Source organism: Oryctolagus cuniculus, chromosome 16 (assembly GCF_964237555.1).
Source record: "Oryctolagus cuniculus chromosome 16, mOryCun1.1, whole genome shotgun sequence".
Lineage (NCBI taxonomy): Eukaryota > Metazoa > Chordata > Mammalia > Lagomorpha > Leporidae > Oryctolagus > Oryctolagus cuniculus.
The window spans coordinates 39,140,459-39,155,038 of NC_091447.1; the positions used below are offsets into that span (position 1 = coordinate 39,140,459).

General features: G+C 42.5%; 1 protein-coding gene across 1 annotated transcript in view; it reads right to left on the reverse strand.

Annotated features, from left to right (window-relative positions):
* Positions 1-2,021: 2,021 nt before the first annotated feature.
* The window catches only part of SDHAF3 (succinate dehydrogenase complex assembly factor 3), a 33,371-nt gene continuing 20,812 nt past the window's right edge, over positions 2,022-14,580 (reverse strand). The window contains exon 2 of the mRNA XM_002713688.5: positions 2,022-2,295. Within this exon, the coding sequence (XP_002713734.1) occupies positions 2,086-2,295 (210 nt within the window). The 3' untranslated portion in view covers positions 2,022-2,085. The remainder of the gene's footprint in view (positions 2,296-14,580) is intronic.

Genomic DNA, 14,580 nt, shown 5'->3' on the forward strand with positions numbered 1-14,580 from the left:
TTGCCTGTGAAGGACATTCCACCTCTGTCTGAAGGGGCCACAGACCCCAGGCCCACTGGCCGGCCTCACAACACACATGGCTATGGTTCCTTAAAAACACAAGCTGCGTTTCGGCACCCCTGGCTCTCTGTGGTGCGCAGTGCATCTCGGCCCAATTCGGGAACCACAGCCGCATCCCCTCTCCTGGCTGCTTGTTTCTCTCACCCTACATGTTTCCTCCATTTCATTGCCTTCTTTCAGAGTGCAGGTTGCACGAGGATGGGTGTTTTGCCTTTGATACATACTCTATCCCCAGCACTAGGGTTCTGTCTGGCACACTGAGGTTTTGAGTAGGTATCCGTTGAGTGAATGACAAGATGTTGTGGGAGTAAGAAGCAGATCACACGGTAAAGGCAAAGAGAATGACAAAAGCCTGGCATGTTTGAATTCTCCATTTCAGATGCCAAACAGGGTGAAGGTTCAAGTGCAGACGTAATACAGGCGGCTCAAAGAGGAAAGTGATTTTACACCCCTATCAAGCTACTGGTAAGTCAACCACATAGATAGTAAGGTCACCACAATGATGGGAAGACCAGAGACGGGGAGGCATGAGTCAGGGGCCAAAGAACAGAAGGAAAAGGCAAGTGGAGCCCGGATGAAAAAACCCAGGAGGGAAAGGGACCTCACACGAATCTGCAAGGGGAAGCAGGCAGCAGCTCTTTGTAAAGAAACCACAACTCCCACTTCCCAGGCTGCAGAAGAGCAGTGTCTTCACAAGCATTAGGTTTCTTTTTTTTTTTTTAATATGTTTATTTTATTTGAAAGAGTCACAGAGAGTGGGAGAGACAGAGATCCAGGAGCTTCATCCGTGTCTTCCACATCGATACAGGGGCCCTGGGACTTGGGCCATCCTCCACTCTTTCCCAGGGAGCTGGACAGGAAGCAGAGCAGCCAGGACTCGAACCAGCACCTATATGAGATGTCAGCATTGCAGGCGGAGGCTTACCCTGCTGTGCCACAGTGCTGGCCCACGTTAGGTTTCTACTAGGCAAGAAAAACAACACTGTAAGGAGTTTCAGGATATAAAACTTGCAAACATATTATATGAATGAGTTTACCATTTGAGAGTTTTTTTAATTTTAAAGATTTACTTAGTTATTTGAAACGCAGAATTACAGAGACAGAAGGAGTTGGGGGTGGGGGTGGGTATCTTCCATCCACTGGTTCACTCCCCAAAGGCCTGCAACAGCCAGGCCAGAGCCAGGTGCTGCTTCTGGGTTGCCCACGTGGGTGGCTTCTGCTGCTTTTCATAGGCAATTAGCAGGGAGTTGGATCAGAAGTGCAGCAGCTGGGACTTGAACCAGTGCTCATACTGGATGCCGGCATTGCAGGCGGCAACTCAACCCACTATGCCACAATGCCAGCCCCACCATCTGAGTTTTTAAATCTATAAGTCAAGTATAAGAAAACTTCATGAAAACGTTTTTACTCTATTAGGCAATAAATGAGATTCTCAAGGTAACTGCAAATTATTTAAGGTGTTACTTGTTATAAATAAGCACTATCAAAATATATTTTATATAGTCCATCATACAAATGATAGTGTAATACTGAATCTTAGTGCTTCTCTTTAACCTTTCATTATGAACAAATAACGACTTGAAGGGTAGAATAGTTACCCTGTGTGTATAATTAAAGCAGAAACGAAGAACTTTCAGAATGATGATGCATTTCAATAATACTCTTGTTAGAATTCCACCATCTATCATTATCCTGAAATACCCAACTGATGAAGCCAAAGAAAAGCCACAGACTGAGGCATGAGAAGCATTTATAACAAACTCACATAGAAAAAAATTTCAGTGCAATTCCAGAAGCGTGTCCATTTTAGAGCCGTTCTTTCTTGTTTAGGATGAAAATCAAAAGCTACCTATTATTCCAATAATATCAGTTGTTTATTAGGGGTCCTGATCTAAATATTGTATTCAAAACATCAAAAAATAGAAGTGCCAACCACTCTCAAGGCTGAAATAACCAATGTGTAAAACTTCTTACTCTTATTTATTTGAATGGCAGAGAAAACAGAATTTTATGTATTCAGCTTCCTCATCTAGACAACTTTGGCTTTGTAGAGTCAGTAATACTAAACTGCCTGTTGGGTTTCGTGGCTTCTTGCATCAGCTCTTGCAACTGTCCAATCTGCTCGTCACGAAAGTCATTTAGTTTTTCTTCTGGGAGAAAGGTGCCAAAACATGCTTTTTCAGTTGGATTTTGTCTGTTGTTGTTGGCTTGTTGCCATAACACTGTCGCATACACCTAGGAAGAGAAGAACGAACGAGGGTTACAGATGCAGAACTCATATGAGATACCTGCTTGCTCACTCAGTGTCAGAGGACTGAAGAAGCCTAAACCCAAGTCGTCTATTTTTCTCCATCACCAACCCTTCTGCATTTGGTTAGCGGAATATAGAAAGTATAGCTGTGTCTTTACTATTCAGCAGTAATTTGAAATATGTCATTTTCAGGACTCCGGGAAAGTTCTTACCCCGGAAGTCAGTGTCGGGCAGGGCCCTTAGCTGGCCCCCAGAGCACGTACAAGCCACGCAATACCATTTTGGAGCCAGCACTTCTCTCAGATTTCTGAAGGGGAGCCATGGGTCTCGGCGGCTATAAAGGTAGGTCTCAAAATTCATTAAGTTCATTTCTCTCTTGAATTAAATTTTAATTAAAAAGTTTCTCTGCAATATATTTTAAATCTTTAAGCCTTCAGCAGTACCTTTGTCAGGAGAAAACACTACTTTTTGAAAGTAATTTTGCTCTTATTCAGTTGGCATATTCGGCTTAATATTTAACTGTCATTGTCCACACAAGTGCTACTTTATGAAACAGACCAACTCTAGAATTTTTTAAGATTTTGTTTGGGAGGTAGAATTACAGGCAGCGAGAGGGAGAGACAGAGAGAAAGGGCTTCCATGCACTGGGCTCATCCAAAGCCAGGAGCTTGTTCCTGGTCTCCCACATTGAGTGCAGGGGCCCAAGCACTTGGGCCATCTTCCACTGTTTTCCTGGCCATTAGCAGAAAGCGGGACTGGAAGAGGAGCAGCCGGGATGCTGGTGCCACAGGCAGAAGCTTAGCCCACTACACCACAGCCCCAATCAGACCAGCAGTTCCAATGCATTTCACTTCATGAAGTTAAAGAATACACGCATACTCTGGGTAAGTGAATGATATGGCCAACTCTATAGAATATTGTCACTCAATCTGGTTTGAGATAATCCACTATCCCCAGAGAAGCTTTCATTTTATCCCAAACTTTCCCATGTGGTGGAAGTGTCTTTTTAAGATTTGAGGCAGAGAGAAAGAGAGAGGTCTTCCATTCGCTGGTTTGCTCCCCAGATGGCCGGCCCGAGCTACACCAATCCAAAGACGGGAGCCAGGAGCTTCTTCTGGGTCTCCCACACAGGTGCAGGGGCTCAGGGATTTGGAGCATCTTCCACTGCTTTCCCAGGCCATAGCAGAAGCTGGATCGGAAGAGGAGCAGCCAGGACTCAAACTGGCAACAGCTTTACCCACTATTCCACAGCACCAGCCCCAGAAATGTTTTACAGAAACCCATTTCACATAATACCAAAGCAAAAACTACGGCCAGCGCTCTGGTACAGTGGGTTAAAGCCCCAGCCTGCAGTGCCGGCATCCCATAGGGGCGCCAGTTCAAGTCTAGCTGCTCCACTTCAACTCTCAGCAATAGAAGATGGCCCAAATACTTGAGCCCCTGCACCTGCGAGGGAGACCTGGAAGAGGCTCCTGGCTTCAAATCAGCTCAGCTCTGGCTGTTGCAGTCATTTGGTGAGTGAGCCCTCTCTCTGTGTAACTTTCAAATAAAAATCTTAAAACTGCATACAACATGAGCTTCATCAGACCTGCCTCACAGCACTGTTAGGATTTTACAGTACTTGGGTAATTCTCTTCGGTGGGTGAGAATCTGTTCTTGCATTGTCAGGTGTGGAGCAGCGCCTGTGGCCTTTTAATTACTAGATGCCAGTAGCAACACTACATCACAGAAACTTCAAACATGTGCTAGAATGTTCACTGGGGTATTGTTTGCTAAAACTAAAAATTGGAAATAATCTTAATTGTACGTCAAGCGAAGAAAGGACAAATTCATTTAAGTTAGTGAGTTAGAAGAGCAAATTAGTGAAATGTCTATGTACCAACATGGGTGAATCTTTTAAAAAAAATTGAAAAAGCAGGCTTAAACTTCACTCAATTGAGTCATAAGGTCCCCTGAATAGCCAGACAATGTGAAGAACAAACCTGTAAGACTCGCACTTCCCGACTTCAGAACTTACTAAAGGCGCCAGTCACCACAACACAGCATGGTGTCATCAGGACAGATGTGTGCGGCCTGCATGGAGCCCAGAAACAAAAAGCAGCGGAGTAGACTGCCCTGAGCAGCTCAGCTACTAGAAGCCCGCCAACACTGCCAGGCACCAAACCACCCTGGGTGCGCTGGAGTGACAGTGCCGACATGACCCATAGAATCCACAGAGAGCTACAGCCCAGCTGACCATATAACCCCCAAGTGCCACTGTGATACCTGCACACATCACCAACACTGACCCTTTTCTCTGCCAGGCCGGCACCCTGGGGTTCTAGTCCCGGTCGCCCCTCTTCCAGGCCAGCTCTCTGCTGTGGCCCGGGAGTGCAGCGGAGGATGGCCCAGGTCCTTGGGCCCTGCACCCACATGGGAGACCAGGAGGAAGCACCTGGCTTCAGATCGGCACAGCGCACCGGCTGTAGCGGCCATTTGGGGGTTGAACCAACGGAGGAAGACCTTTCCCCTCTCTCTGTCTAGCTCTGCCTGTCAAAAAGAAAAAAAAAAAAAAAAAAAAAAACAGAATAAAAACCCTATCAATATAGAAAACTACCAAACAACAAAGATGAAAAAAGAAAAAAACATACTCTTGTCATTTTGTTAAATTGTATTATTTCTCAACAAGAACCCTGAATGTAAATGGATTAAATTCCCCAATCCAAAGATATATAATGGCTGAATTGATAAAAATACTCAATAATGTGATGCCTCAAAAAAAATTTCACCAATAAAAACACATAGACTGAAAGTAAAGGGATTAAAAAAGATACACCACATAAATGGAAACCAAAAGTGAGAAGGAGCAACAATACTTGTATCAGACAAAACAGACTTTAAATCAAAAAAGGTTACTATCCAACAGTCAAGGGACCAAGAAGTACCAATTGCAGATTTGTATGCACTAGTGCTGGAGCACTCGCACACTGTAACATCAAAGGGAGAGATGGACTCTAAAACAGCCAGGTAGGGACTTCACTACCCTGCTTTCATCAATGACAGACCGCAGGAAACCAAAAAAGAGATATCAGGATTCATCTATACTACACAGCAAATGGGCATAAAAGACGTTTATAGAACATTTCATTCAACAAAACTTTAGCCCAAACAAGAATTAAAAAGATCCAAGTAACTAAAATCAAGAGATAACAAAGGAGACATTACAACTGATACTACAGAAATATAAAGGATCATTACAGATTATTATGAACAACTATACACCAAAAAATTGGAAATTTGTTGAAAACGGAAACATTTGTGGATGCATGTATCCTAACAAAATGGAACTGAGAGTACCTATAAAATCTGAACAAACAAGTAGCCAGACTGGATGGGTAATAAACAGGCTTCTCATAAAGAAAAGTCCATGGTGTCACTGCTGATTTTTACCAAACCTTTAAAGAAGAAATGCCAATTTTCCTCAAATTATTCCAAACTACTGAATGAGAGGACAATCTTCCAACCTCATTCTATGACACTGCAATTATAACAAACAAAAATAAAACTACAGATCAATATCCCTAATGAACACAGATGCAAAATTTCTTGACAAAATACTAGCAAATCAAATCAATAGCACATCAAAAAGGTTAGACATTATGATGAAGTGGGATTTATCCCATGGATGCAAGGGTAGTCCAACATATGTAAATCAACAAATGTAATACAGCAATAGACTGGAGGACAAACATCCATATTTTATTACTGTGGGTGCATAAAAAACATTCAGTAAAATTTCACATCATGACCCTCAATAAAGGAGGTACATAAAAATACAGCTCAACATAATAAAGGCCACATGTAAGCCCACAGGCAAAATCGGACTGAGCAGGAAAAGCAGAAATCGTTTCCTGTAAGATAAGTACAAGACAGTAACTCATCTTCCAGTATAGCACTGGAAGTCGCAAGGAAAGAATAAAGGGCATCCAAACAGAAATGGAGGGGGTCAAATAATCTCTATGTGCAGACAACATAATTTCAGATTCAGAAAAACCTAGACACCACCAAAAAAACTGTTAGTACTAACAAATTCAGTAATGTCACTGGATACAAAAGCAACACACACACAAAAGTACTCTTGTACGATAACAAAATTTCTGAGAAAGGAATTAAAGTAATCCCAATCAAAAGAGCTACAAAAATACAGAAAATACAATCTCACATCAATAAGATAGTTGGAAAAGGCAAAAAGTACCAAGTGAACGTGCAAATCCACCCTGAACACACTCCTCCTCTAACTGCAGTGGAGAAAGGTGTAACACTGTCAAAGTTCAGCCATGAAATCCCTTATACATCACCCAGTCTATGCGTATCAAATAACTTCTAGACATGCATGTGACTCTTCAAATTGCAAGGATGGTGACTACATTTCTCCTGTTCTCCAAGACCCTTCACCACTTGGTTCCTCAGTCACATAGTTTCCAAACATCCGTGTTCATCCTCGCATCTGCAGGCAACATTCTCTAGTGCAACGTCCTTATTACTGCCTGGCCTACGATGAACTCAGCTCAAATGTCATTTCCTCCATGATGCCTGTATATCCTGGCCCTGCATCCACCTCTGTACTCCCCTCGCACTCTGTACCCAAGCATCTTTATGCATAATTCTCATTCTTTATGTTATATACACCAGACTTTGAAGGCAAAGTTCATGCCTGGACACTAACATGCTTTTAGCATCCGGCAGTACCTGGTGTTAATGTGCACACACCGAAGAGAAGCAGGGAAGGAAAAGGAGAGGAAATTTTTCTACTCACCACCCAACTGCAGCAAAACTTCTGAGGTACTGGGACTTGAGTCTATATCCCTCAACTTGAAACTCTCGGGACTGGCCGGCCACCACTAGACTGCTGGACGTAAAACTTCCCAGGAAGGTTTCCCCACAAAAGCAGATGACCTACTGGATGCAGACTGCTTTCTCCACATCACCAACAGGGCTTCCCTCTTCCATCCTCCTGAACCCTCTGCCCGTGCCCTCCCTTCTTTGTGCCTTCCTTCTGTTTATGAATGGCAAGAAAATGCTATAATCAGGATTTCACAATTGATAGCTTCTACAGGAGCCTGGATTGAAGACTAGATATGTCATGTTAAACCCACTACACAATCTTAGAGAGCCTCTCATTAGATCAACTTCTGTTCTTCTTTATGCTTCCTATAAACTACTATGCAGCTACTCTGTCCATCTGAAATGCCTCCCTCCCGTCTTCTTACCGATCAAGTAATTTACAGGGAATAGAAAGACCCAGATGAAAACTGAAGTGATAAAACCCCTTACATTTTGAGATATTAAAAAAGAAAAAGTCTAGACACCAGACTAACAATAGGATTATTTTATATATCTTAAATCATAGCAATGTATTCAATTCTATTCATTTGTAAACTGCAAAAATGTAATGTGTTTCCTTTTCTGTACTTCAATCAGATGCTTATGAATTTATTTTGTTTTATTCCAGGGAATAAGCAAATAAAAAAGGCATTCTGGGTGAGTATGTCTCATCTATTAGCTCAACATCCAATCACATGACTTAAAACAAAACTGATTGGGGCCGGCGCTGTGGTGCAGTGGGTTAAAGCCACGGCCTGCAGCGCCAGCATCCCGTGTGGTGCTGGTACGAGTAACCACTACTCAGCTTCCGATCCAGCTCTCTGCTATGGCCTGGGAAAGCAGTGGAGGATGGCCCAAGTCCTTGGGCCCCTGCAACCACATGGGAGACCCAGAAGAAGCTCCTGGCTTTGGATCAGCTCAGTTCTGGCCATTGCGGTCATTTGGAGAGTAAACCAGCGGATGGAAGACACCTCTCTCTCTGGCTCTACCTCTCTAACTCTTAAAAAAAATGATTGCCTCTAGGAAGCAAATACATAGGAATGAGGAGGAATGGATATGACAAAGTTTTTTTTTAAATAAACGCTTTGGTACCACTTGATTTTGGAGATAAAAACATAGAGAAAAATTTTTTAAGACAATTCTGTCTTTTAGGAGCTCATGAACTAGCTCCTTTTTCCCATGTCTTCCTTCCTAGCTGCTGCTTTGATTTCCACTCTGCCTTCACATCCTGGAGTCTCTATTCTGATTTCCTTGGCTCGTTCTTATCTTGCTTTAAGTCTCTAAGACAGAAAAGAGAAAGCATCAGCATCGTCAGAACTTGCCAGGAGTGCGCGCTCTGAGACGAAGTCCCAGATCTACGAATCGGAAACCGTGTGGGATCGGTCATCTGTTGAGAAGCCCGCCCCACCGCACTGGTGTACTCAAGTTTGGGCATCACCGCTGCATACGAGGCTCCCCTTACCAGGCTTCATTTTCCAAAGACTCAGTTATACAAGGTTAACTGCAGTCTGAAAATATTAAAGGAAAGACTCCAGCAATAAACAGTTCCTAAATTTTAAATTGCATGCCACTATGAGTAGCATGATGAAATCACACTAATCCATTCTATCCCTACTGGGACACAAATCATCCCATTCTAGTGGATCCACACTGTATACTGTCAGTTTCCACAAAAACATTACAGTTGTCCTCAGCATCTCTGAGGAACTGGCTCCAGGAACCCCCTCGCCCTGCATATACCAAAATCCCAAAATGTTCAAGGCCCTAAATAAAAGAGCATAACATTTGCATGGAATCTATTCATGTCCTGTGTACCTTAAATCACCTCTAGTTTACTTGAGTTATAATACTATATGGTTTAGGGAAGGGTGATGAGAAACAGAAGTCTGTTCATATTCAGGAAAAATGCAATTTTTGGGTATTTTCTATCTGTGGTTCGTTGACTGTGTATGCAGAACCTACAGACACCGAGGAGAGAGTGTATGTACGTGCACAACCTATGTAGAAAACGGGTTCTACTGAACATGAATGCCATAAGCAGGCTGAGAAGAGGGGCCAACTGTTAACAACTGCTGTAGCACTAAAACACATTCGCGTGTCAGAGTACCTGCTTTCGACCACTTTGCCTCGTGCTCTCTTAATTCTTACAGACAACAATGGAAGGTATTCTATGGCATAGGTCCGTAAGTGCTGGTAAGCCAAAATACAGCTTCAAGAATTCATTTCAAATCAAATTTTAGACAGCTTTATCATAGCCCAGGAAGACAGTGTGAAATTTAATAAAGGATTCAAATCAAAATCCCAATGCTCTTAAATGTCACATCATCACGTGTGTTAAATACTTCACTTCAGTAAATACTTGGAAAATTCAATTTCTACTCTAAAGATAAAAAGTTAACATGGGCCCTGGCATCAAGTGTCTATTGAAAAGAGAGAGTAATATAGTTTAACGGAACTTTGCTTAGTACCAAAGTAAATTTCAACAGGGATAATCATGATACATGGGGAGTTTGAGTTTCTAAAAAATTACCAGCTTAAAACTGAAAACAACCATAAAGATAAGAGTTTAAACTTAGCAAGATTTTCTGAAATTTTATTCTTTGGACATAAGAGAGCCATTATATTAAAAATGGAAATTCAATGCATTTAATATAGCCTCAGGATAAAAACAGAAGTATACTTTCTTATCAACATAAGAAAAATGTTCTATAATATGAAGTTGTAATACTTAGCATACTAAAGTTTCTAGGAAATTCATGCACCTTAACCTGTTAGACTAGATTTACTAGAAATAAGTATACATTATGTTATAGTAAATAATTTCATCATTATAAATAGAAATTCTAGACTTTAAGTATAGAAAAATCTAACATATTTCCATGACAGCTAACCTGTAAAATGACTCAGAATGAAAAATAAAAAAACATAACTTCTGATCACTTAAAATTCATCTACCTTATAGAAGGCTTCAAGCCTGGTTATAAATTTCCAGATTATTTCTCATAGATATTACACAACACTGAAGGATAATCAACCTAAGAAAATGGATTCTCTTTTACAAAATAAATTTGCCATTTCATTTGTTCTGGTATTTCTTAAAAAGACTTATTTATTTATTTGAAATTCAGAAATAAAGAGGAGATAACAAGAGAGAGAGAGGGAGGTCGGGCGGTCGGTCTTCCATTCGCTGGTTCCAGGCGAAAGCCAGGAGCTTCTTCCAGGTCTCCCACATGGGTACAGAGGCCCAAGTACTTGGGCTAACCTTCACTGTTTTTCCAGGCACATTAGCAGGGAGCTGGATCAGAAGTGCAGCAGCCAGGTCTTGAACCGGCACCATATGGGATGCCAGTATTGCAGGTGGAGGCTTAACCTTCTACACCACAGTGCTGGCCCCATCTTATCCAGTATTTTTAAATCTAAATTTTCAAACAGAATTAGGAACATATTTTTAAAAGGTTCTTATAATTTTACTATAAAATCCCTTGAATAAAAGGTAGATCTTATTAATTTCTGTAACAATTACTGTAACAATGTAGAGACACCCAGGTCGCACATGGTTAATCTTGCTTTGTGGTAAGAACACATGAGATCTAAAATGTTTAAGCACACAGTCCAGCACTGTTAACCAGTCAACAAGGCTGTGTACTCACTCATCCTGCACCTTTGGCACAGCAACTCTCTTCCTCCCACACCCCCAGCCCACGCCAACCACCATTCTACCTTCTGCTCCTCTGAGACTGACCATTTTAGTTACCTCATATAAACAGAGGCATGTGGTACCTGCCATCCTATGGCTGGCTTCTTCACTAAGCACAATGTCCTCCATCTTGTCTTTGTGGAATTTCTTTTGAAAGGCTAAATAGCACTCAACTGTCTGCATATACCATAATTTTATTATCTACTCATCTGCTGATGGAAATTTAGATTGCTTCCATGTTTTAATTATCCTGAACAGCACTACAGTGCTAATTTAGCACTACCAGTGCTAATATATCTTCAAGATTCTGACTTCAGTTGTTTTTTGGGGGGCTGGATATCCAAAAACGAACTTGCAGGACAAATGGTAGTTCTATTTTTAATTTGGGGTGGGGAGCTCCCTAATGTTTTCCATAGAGGCTGCACCATTTACAACAGCATGCAAGGCTTCCTATCTCCTCACATCCTCACCAGCATTTGTTATCTAATGGCCACGGGAACACACATGTGACGTCTCACTGCAGTCTAAAGTTCCCTGATGACCAGGGAAGTTGACCTTCTTTTCATACGCCTGTTTGTCGTTTCTATGTCTTCTCTGGAGAAATGTCTATTCAAGCCTTCTGCCCATTTTTTCAATTGGGTTACTTGACTTTGCTTATTGCTACTGTCTATGCTTTTGGTATCATATCCAAAAATATTACCAAGATCAACATTGTGACACTTTTCCTGTTTTCTTTTAAGAGTTTAATAGTAAAGGTCTATGTTTAAGTCTTCAATCCATTTTGAGTGATGTTTTTCTATGGTGTAAGATAAAAATCCAATCTCCTTCTTTTGCATGTGCATATCCAGTTTTCCCAAACCTTCTCGTTTAAAAGATTTTCCTTTCCTCATTTGCATATTTTTGGCACTCTGTCAAAAATCAATTTACCATATATTCATAGATTTATTTCTGGCCCATCTACTCTTGTCTTTATGATAGAATCATTTGTTTTGAGGATTGCGCTGTGGTGTAGCAAGTAAATCCACTGCCTGCAGTACCAGCATCCTATACTGGCTCCAGTTCTACTCCCAGCTGCTCCACTTCTGATCCAGCTCTCTGCTATGGCCTAGAAAGCCGTAGAAGATGGCCCAAGTCCTTGGGCCCTTGTACCCACATGGGAGACCCAGAAAAAGCTCCTGGCTCCCGGCTTCAGATCACTGTAACTCCGGTCGATGCAGCCAGTTGGGGAGTGAACCAGCGGATGGAATACCTCTTTCTCTCTCCTCCTCTCTCTCTGCCTCTCTGTAAGTCTGCCTTTTAAATAAATAAATAAATATTTAAAAATAAAAATTAAAAATTAATTACAAAAACAATCATGTTTTAACTATCATAACTTTGTAATGCATTTTATATTTTTAATTTTATTTATTTGAGAGGATACTAGCATCCCACAGACAGGCAAAAAGAGAGAGAGACTTAACTCGCATCCACAAGTTCATGCCCAAATACAGGGAAGCTGACTGCCTGGAATTCAATCCAGGTCTCCCACAGGGTGGCAGAGACCCAACCACGTGAGCCACTATCTGCTGCCTCCAGGATCTGCATTAGCACTGCAATCAGGAGCAAAGTGAGGACTCAAACACAGGTGCTCTGATACAGGACATGGGAACTAGGCAAAGTGCCTGCTCTTACAGTAATGTTAAAATCAACAAGTATGGGGCTGGTGTTGACAAAGCAGGCAAAGTCGCAGCCTGCAACGTGGGTATCCCATATGGGTACTGGTTCGTGTCCTGTCTGCTCCACTTCTGATCCAGCTCCCTGTTAATGTGCCAGGAAGGTGGCAGAAGATAGCCCAAGTGTTTAGACCCCTGCATCCACATAGGAGACATGTATGAATCTCCTGGCTTTGGCCTGGCCCAGCCCTGGCCATTCCAATCAGAGAGAGCTCTCTATCTCTCCCTCTATAACCCTTTTAAAATATATATATATATCCTTTAAAAAAAAAAGTGTAATACTTTCAGCTGTACATATTTGAAAAAATCCATGAAAAAATGTATTTTGCTTTAAGAAGGACCACAATGAGTAGGCATTTGACACACAGCTAAGATACTGCCTGGAACATCTGCAGGCCCTACAGGAGCACCAGAGTTCAACTCTCGGCTCCACTTTCCAGTCCAGCTCCTCCTGACGCACACCCTGGGAGGCGGCAAATGACAGCCCAAGTAGCTGTATCCCTGACACTAATATGAATTACTGGTATATAAGCCATTATCTGAAAAATAGTAGTCATTTAATAAATACTGAATGAATAAATTTTTAAAGAATACTTAAGACCTCACAGTGACGAAGAAAGAAGGCAAGAATCAAAACATGGTTAAGAGATGGTTATTCCAACAGATAGAATTTAAAAGTAGAGAATGATCCAACTGGGAAGCAGTACACACAGCAGATTCACAGAATGATAAACGCCCTAAACAGCACTCTGGCCTCAGAATTAGCCCTTAAGGCATTAAATCTGGCTGAAAAGCCCATGAGAGCATTTCAGGCATGGAAAGCCAAGACACTGTGGCAAAACATGATCTACATGAAGGATCTCTATGAGTGAGATCCCAGTGGAAAGAAGGGGCCACCAGAGAAGGATGTACTTTTCTCTGAAGGCAAGAGAGAACTTCCACTTTGCTTATGGCCCTGTCTAAATACTGACAGCGTGTGTGGACTCAAAAGGCTTCCATAGCCTTGGCAGCTCATGACAAGAGCCTCAGTTGATCACTGACATCATAACTAAGTGTCAATTGTTAAATCAACAACAGGAGTCATGTGCACTCACTCCCCATTTAGTACCTATCTCTTTAATGAGTTGTACAATGAGAATTAACTGGAAAACTTGGCTTCAAACAGTACTTTTTACTTTGTGTGTCTGTGTGGGTATAAACTGTTACAACCTTTACTTAGTATAGAGTTGGTCTTCTGCATGTAATGATAATTAAAAATGAATCTTGGGGCCGGTGCCGTGGCGCAGTGGGTTAATGCCCTGGCCTGAAGTGCTGGCATCCCGTATGGGCACTGGTTTGAGACCTGGCTGCTCCACTTCCTGTCCAGCTCTCTGCTATGGCCCGGGAAAGCAGTAGAGGATGGCCCAAGTCCATGGGCCCCTGCACCCACATGGGAGACCCAGAGGAAGCTCCTGGCTCCTGGCTTCGGATCGGCACAGCTCCGGCCGTTGCGGCCATCTGGGGAGTGAACCAGCAGATGGAAGACCTCTCTCTCTCTCTCTCTGCATCGCCTCTGTGTAACTCTGACTTTCAAATAAATAAATAAATCTTTAAAAAAAATGAATCTTAGCTAGCGCCTCGGCTCACTAGGCTAATCCTCCGCCTGTGGCACTGGCACCCCGGGTTCTAGTCCCGGTTGGGGCACCAGATTCTGTCCCGGTTGCTCCTCTTCCAGTCCAGCTCTCTGCTGTGGCTCGGGAGTGCAGTGGAGGATGGCCAAGTCCTTGGGCCTTGTACCCACATGGAAGACCAGAGAAGCACCTGGCTCCTGGCTTCAGATCAGCGCCGTGCGCTGGCCGCAGCGGCCATTGCGGGGGTGAACCAACAGAAAAGGAAGACCTTTCTCTCTGTCTCAGATCGATCTCTCTCACTGTCCACTCTGCCAGTCAAAAATTAAAAAAAAAAATCTTAATGAAGAATGGATGGGAGGGACTAGGAGGTGGGATGGGAGTGGGGGT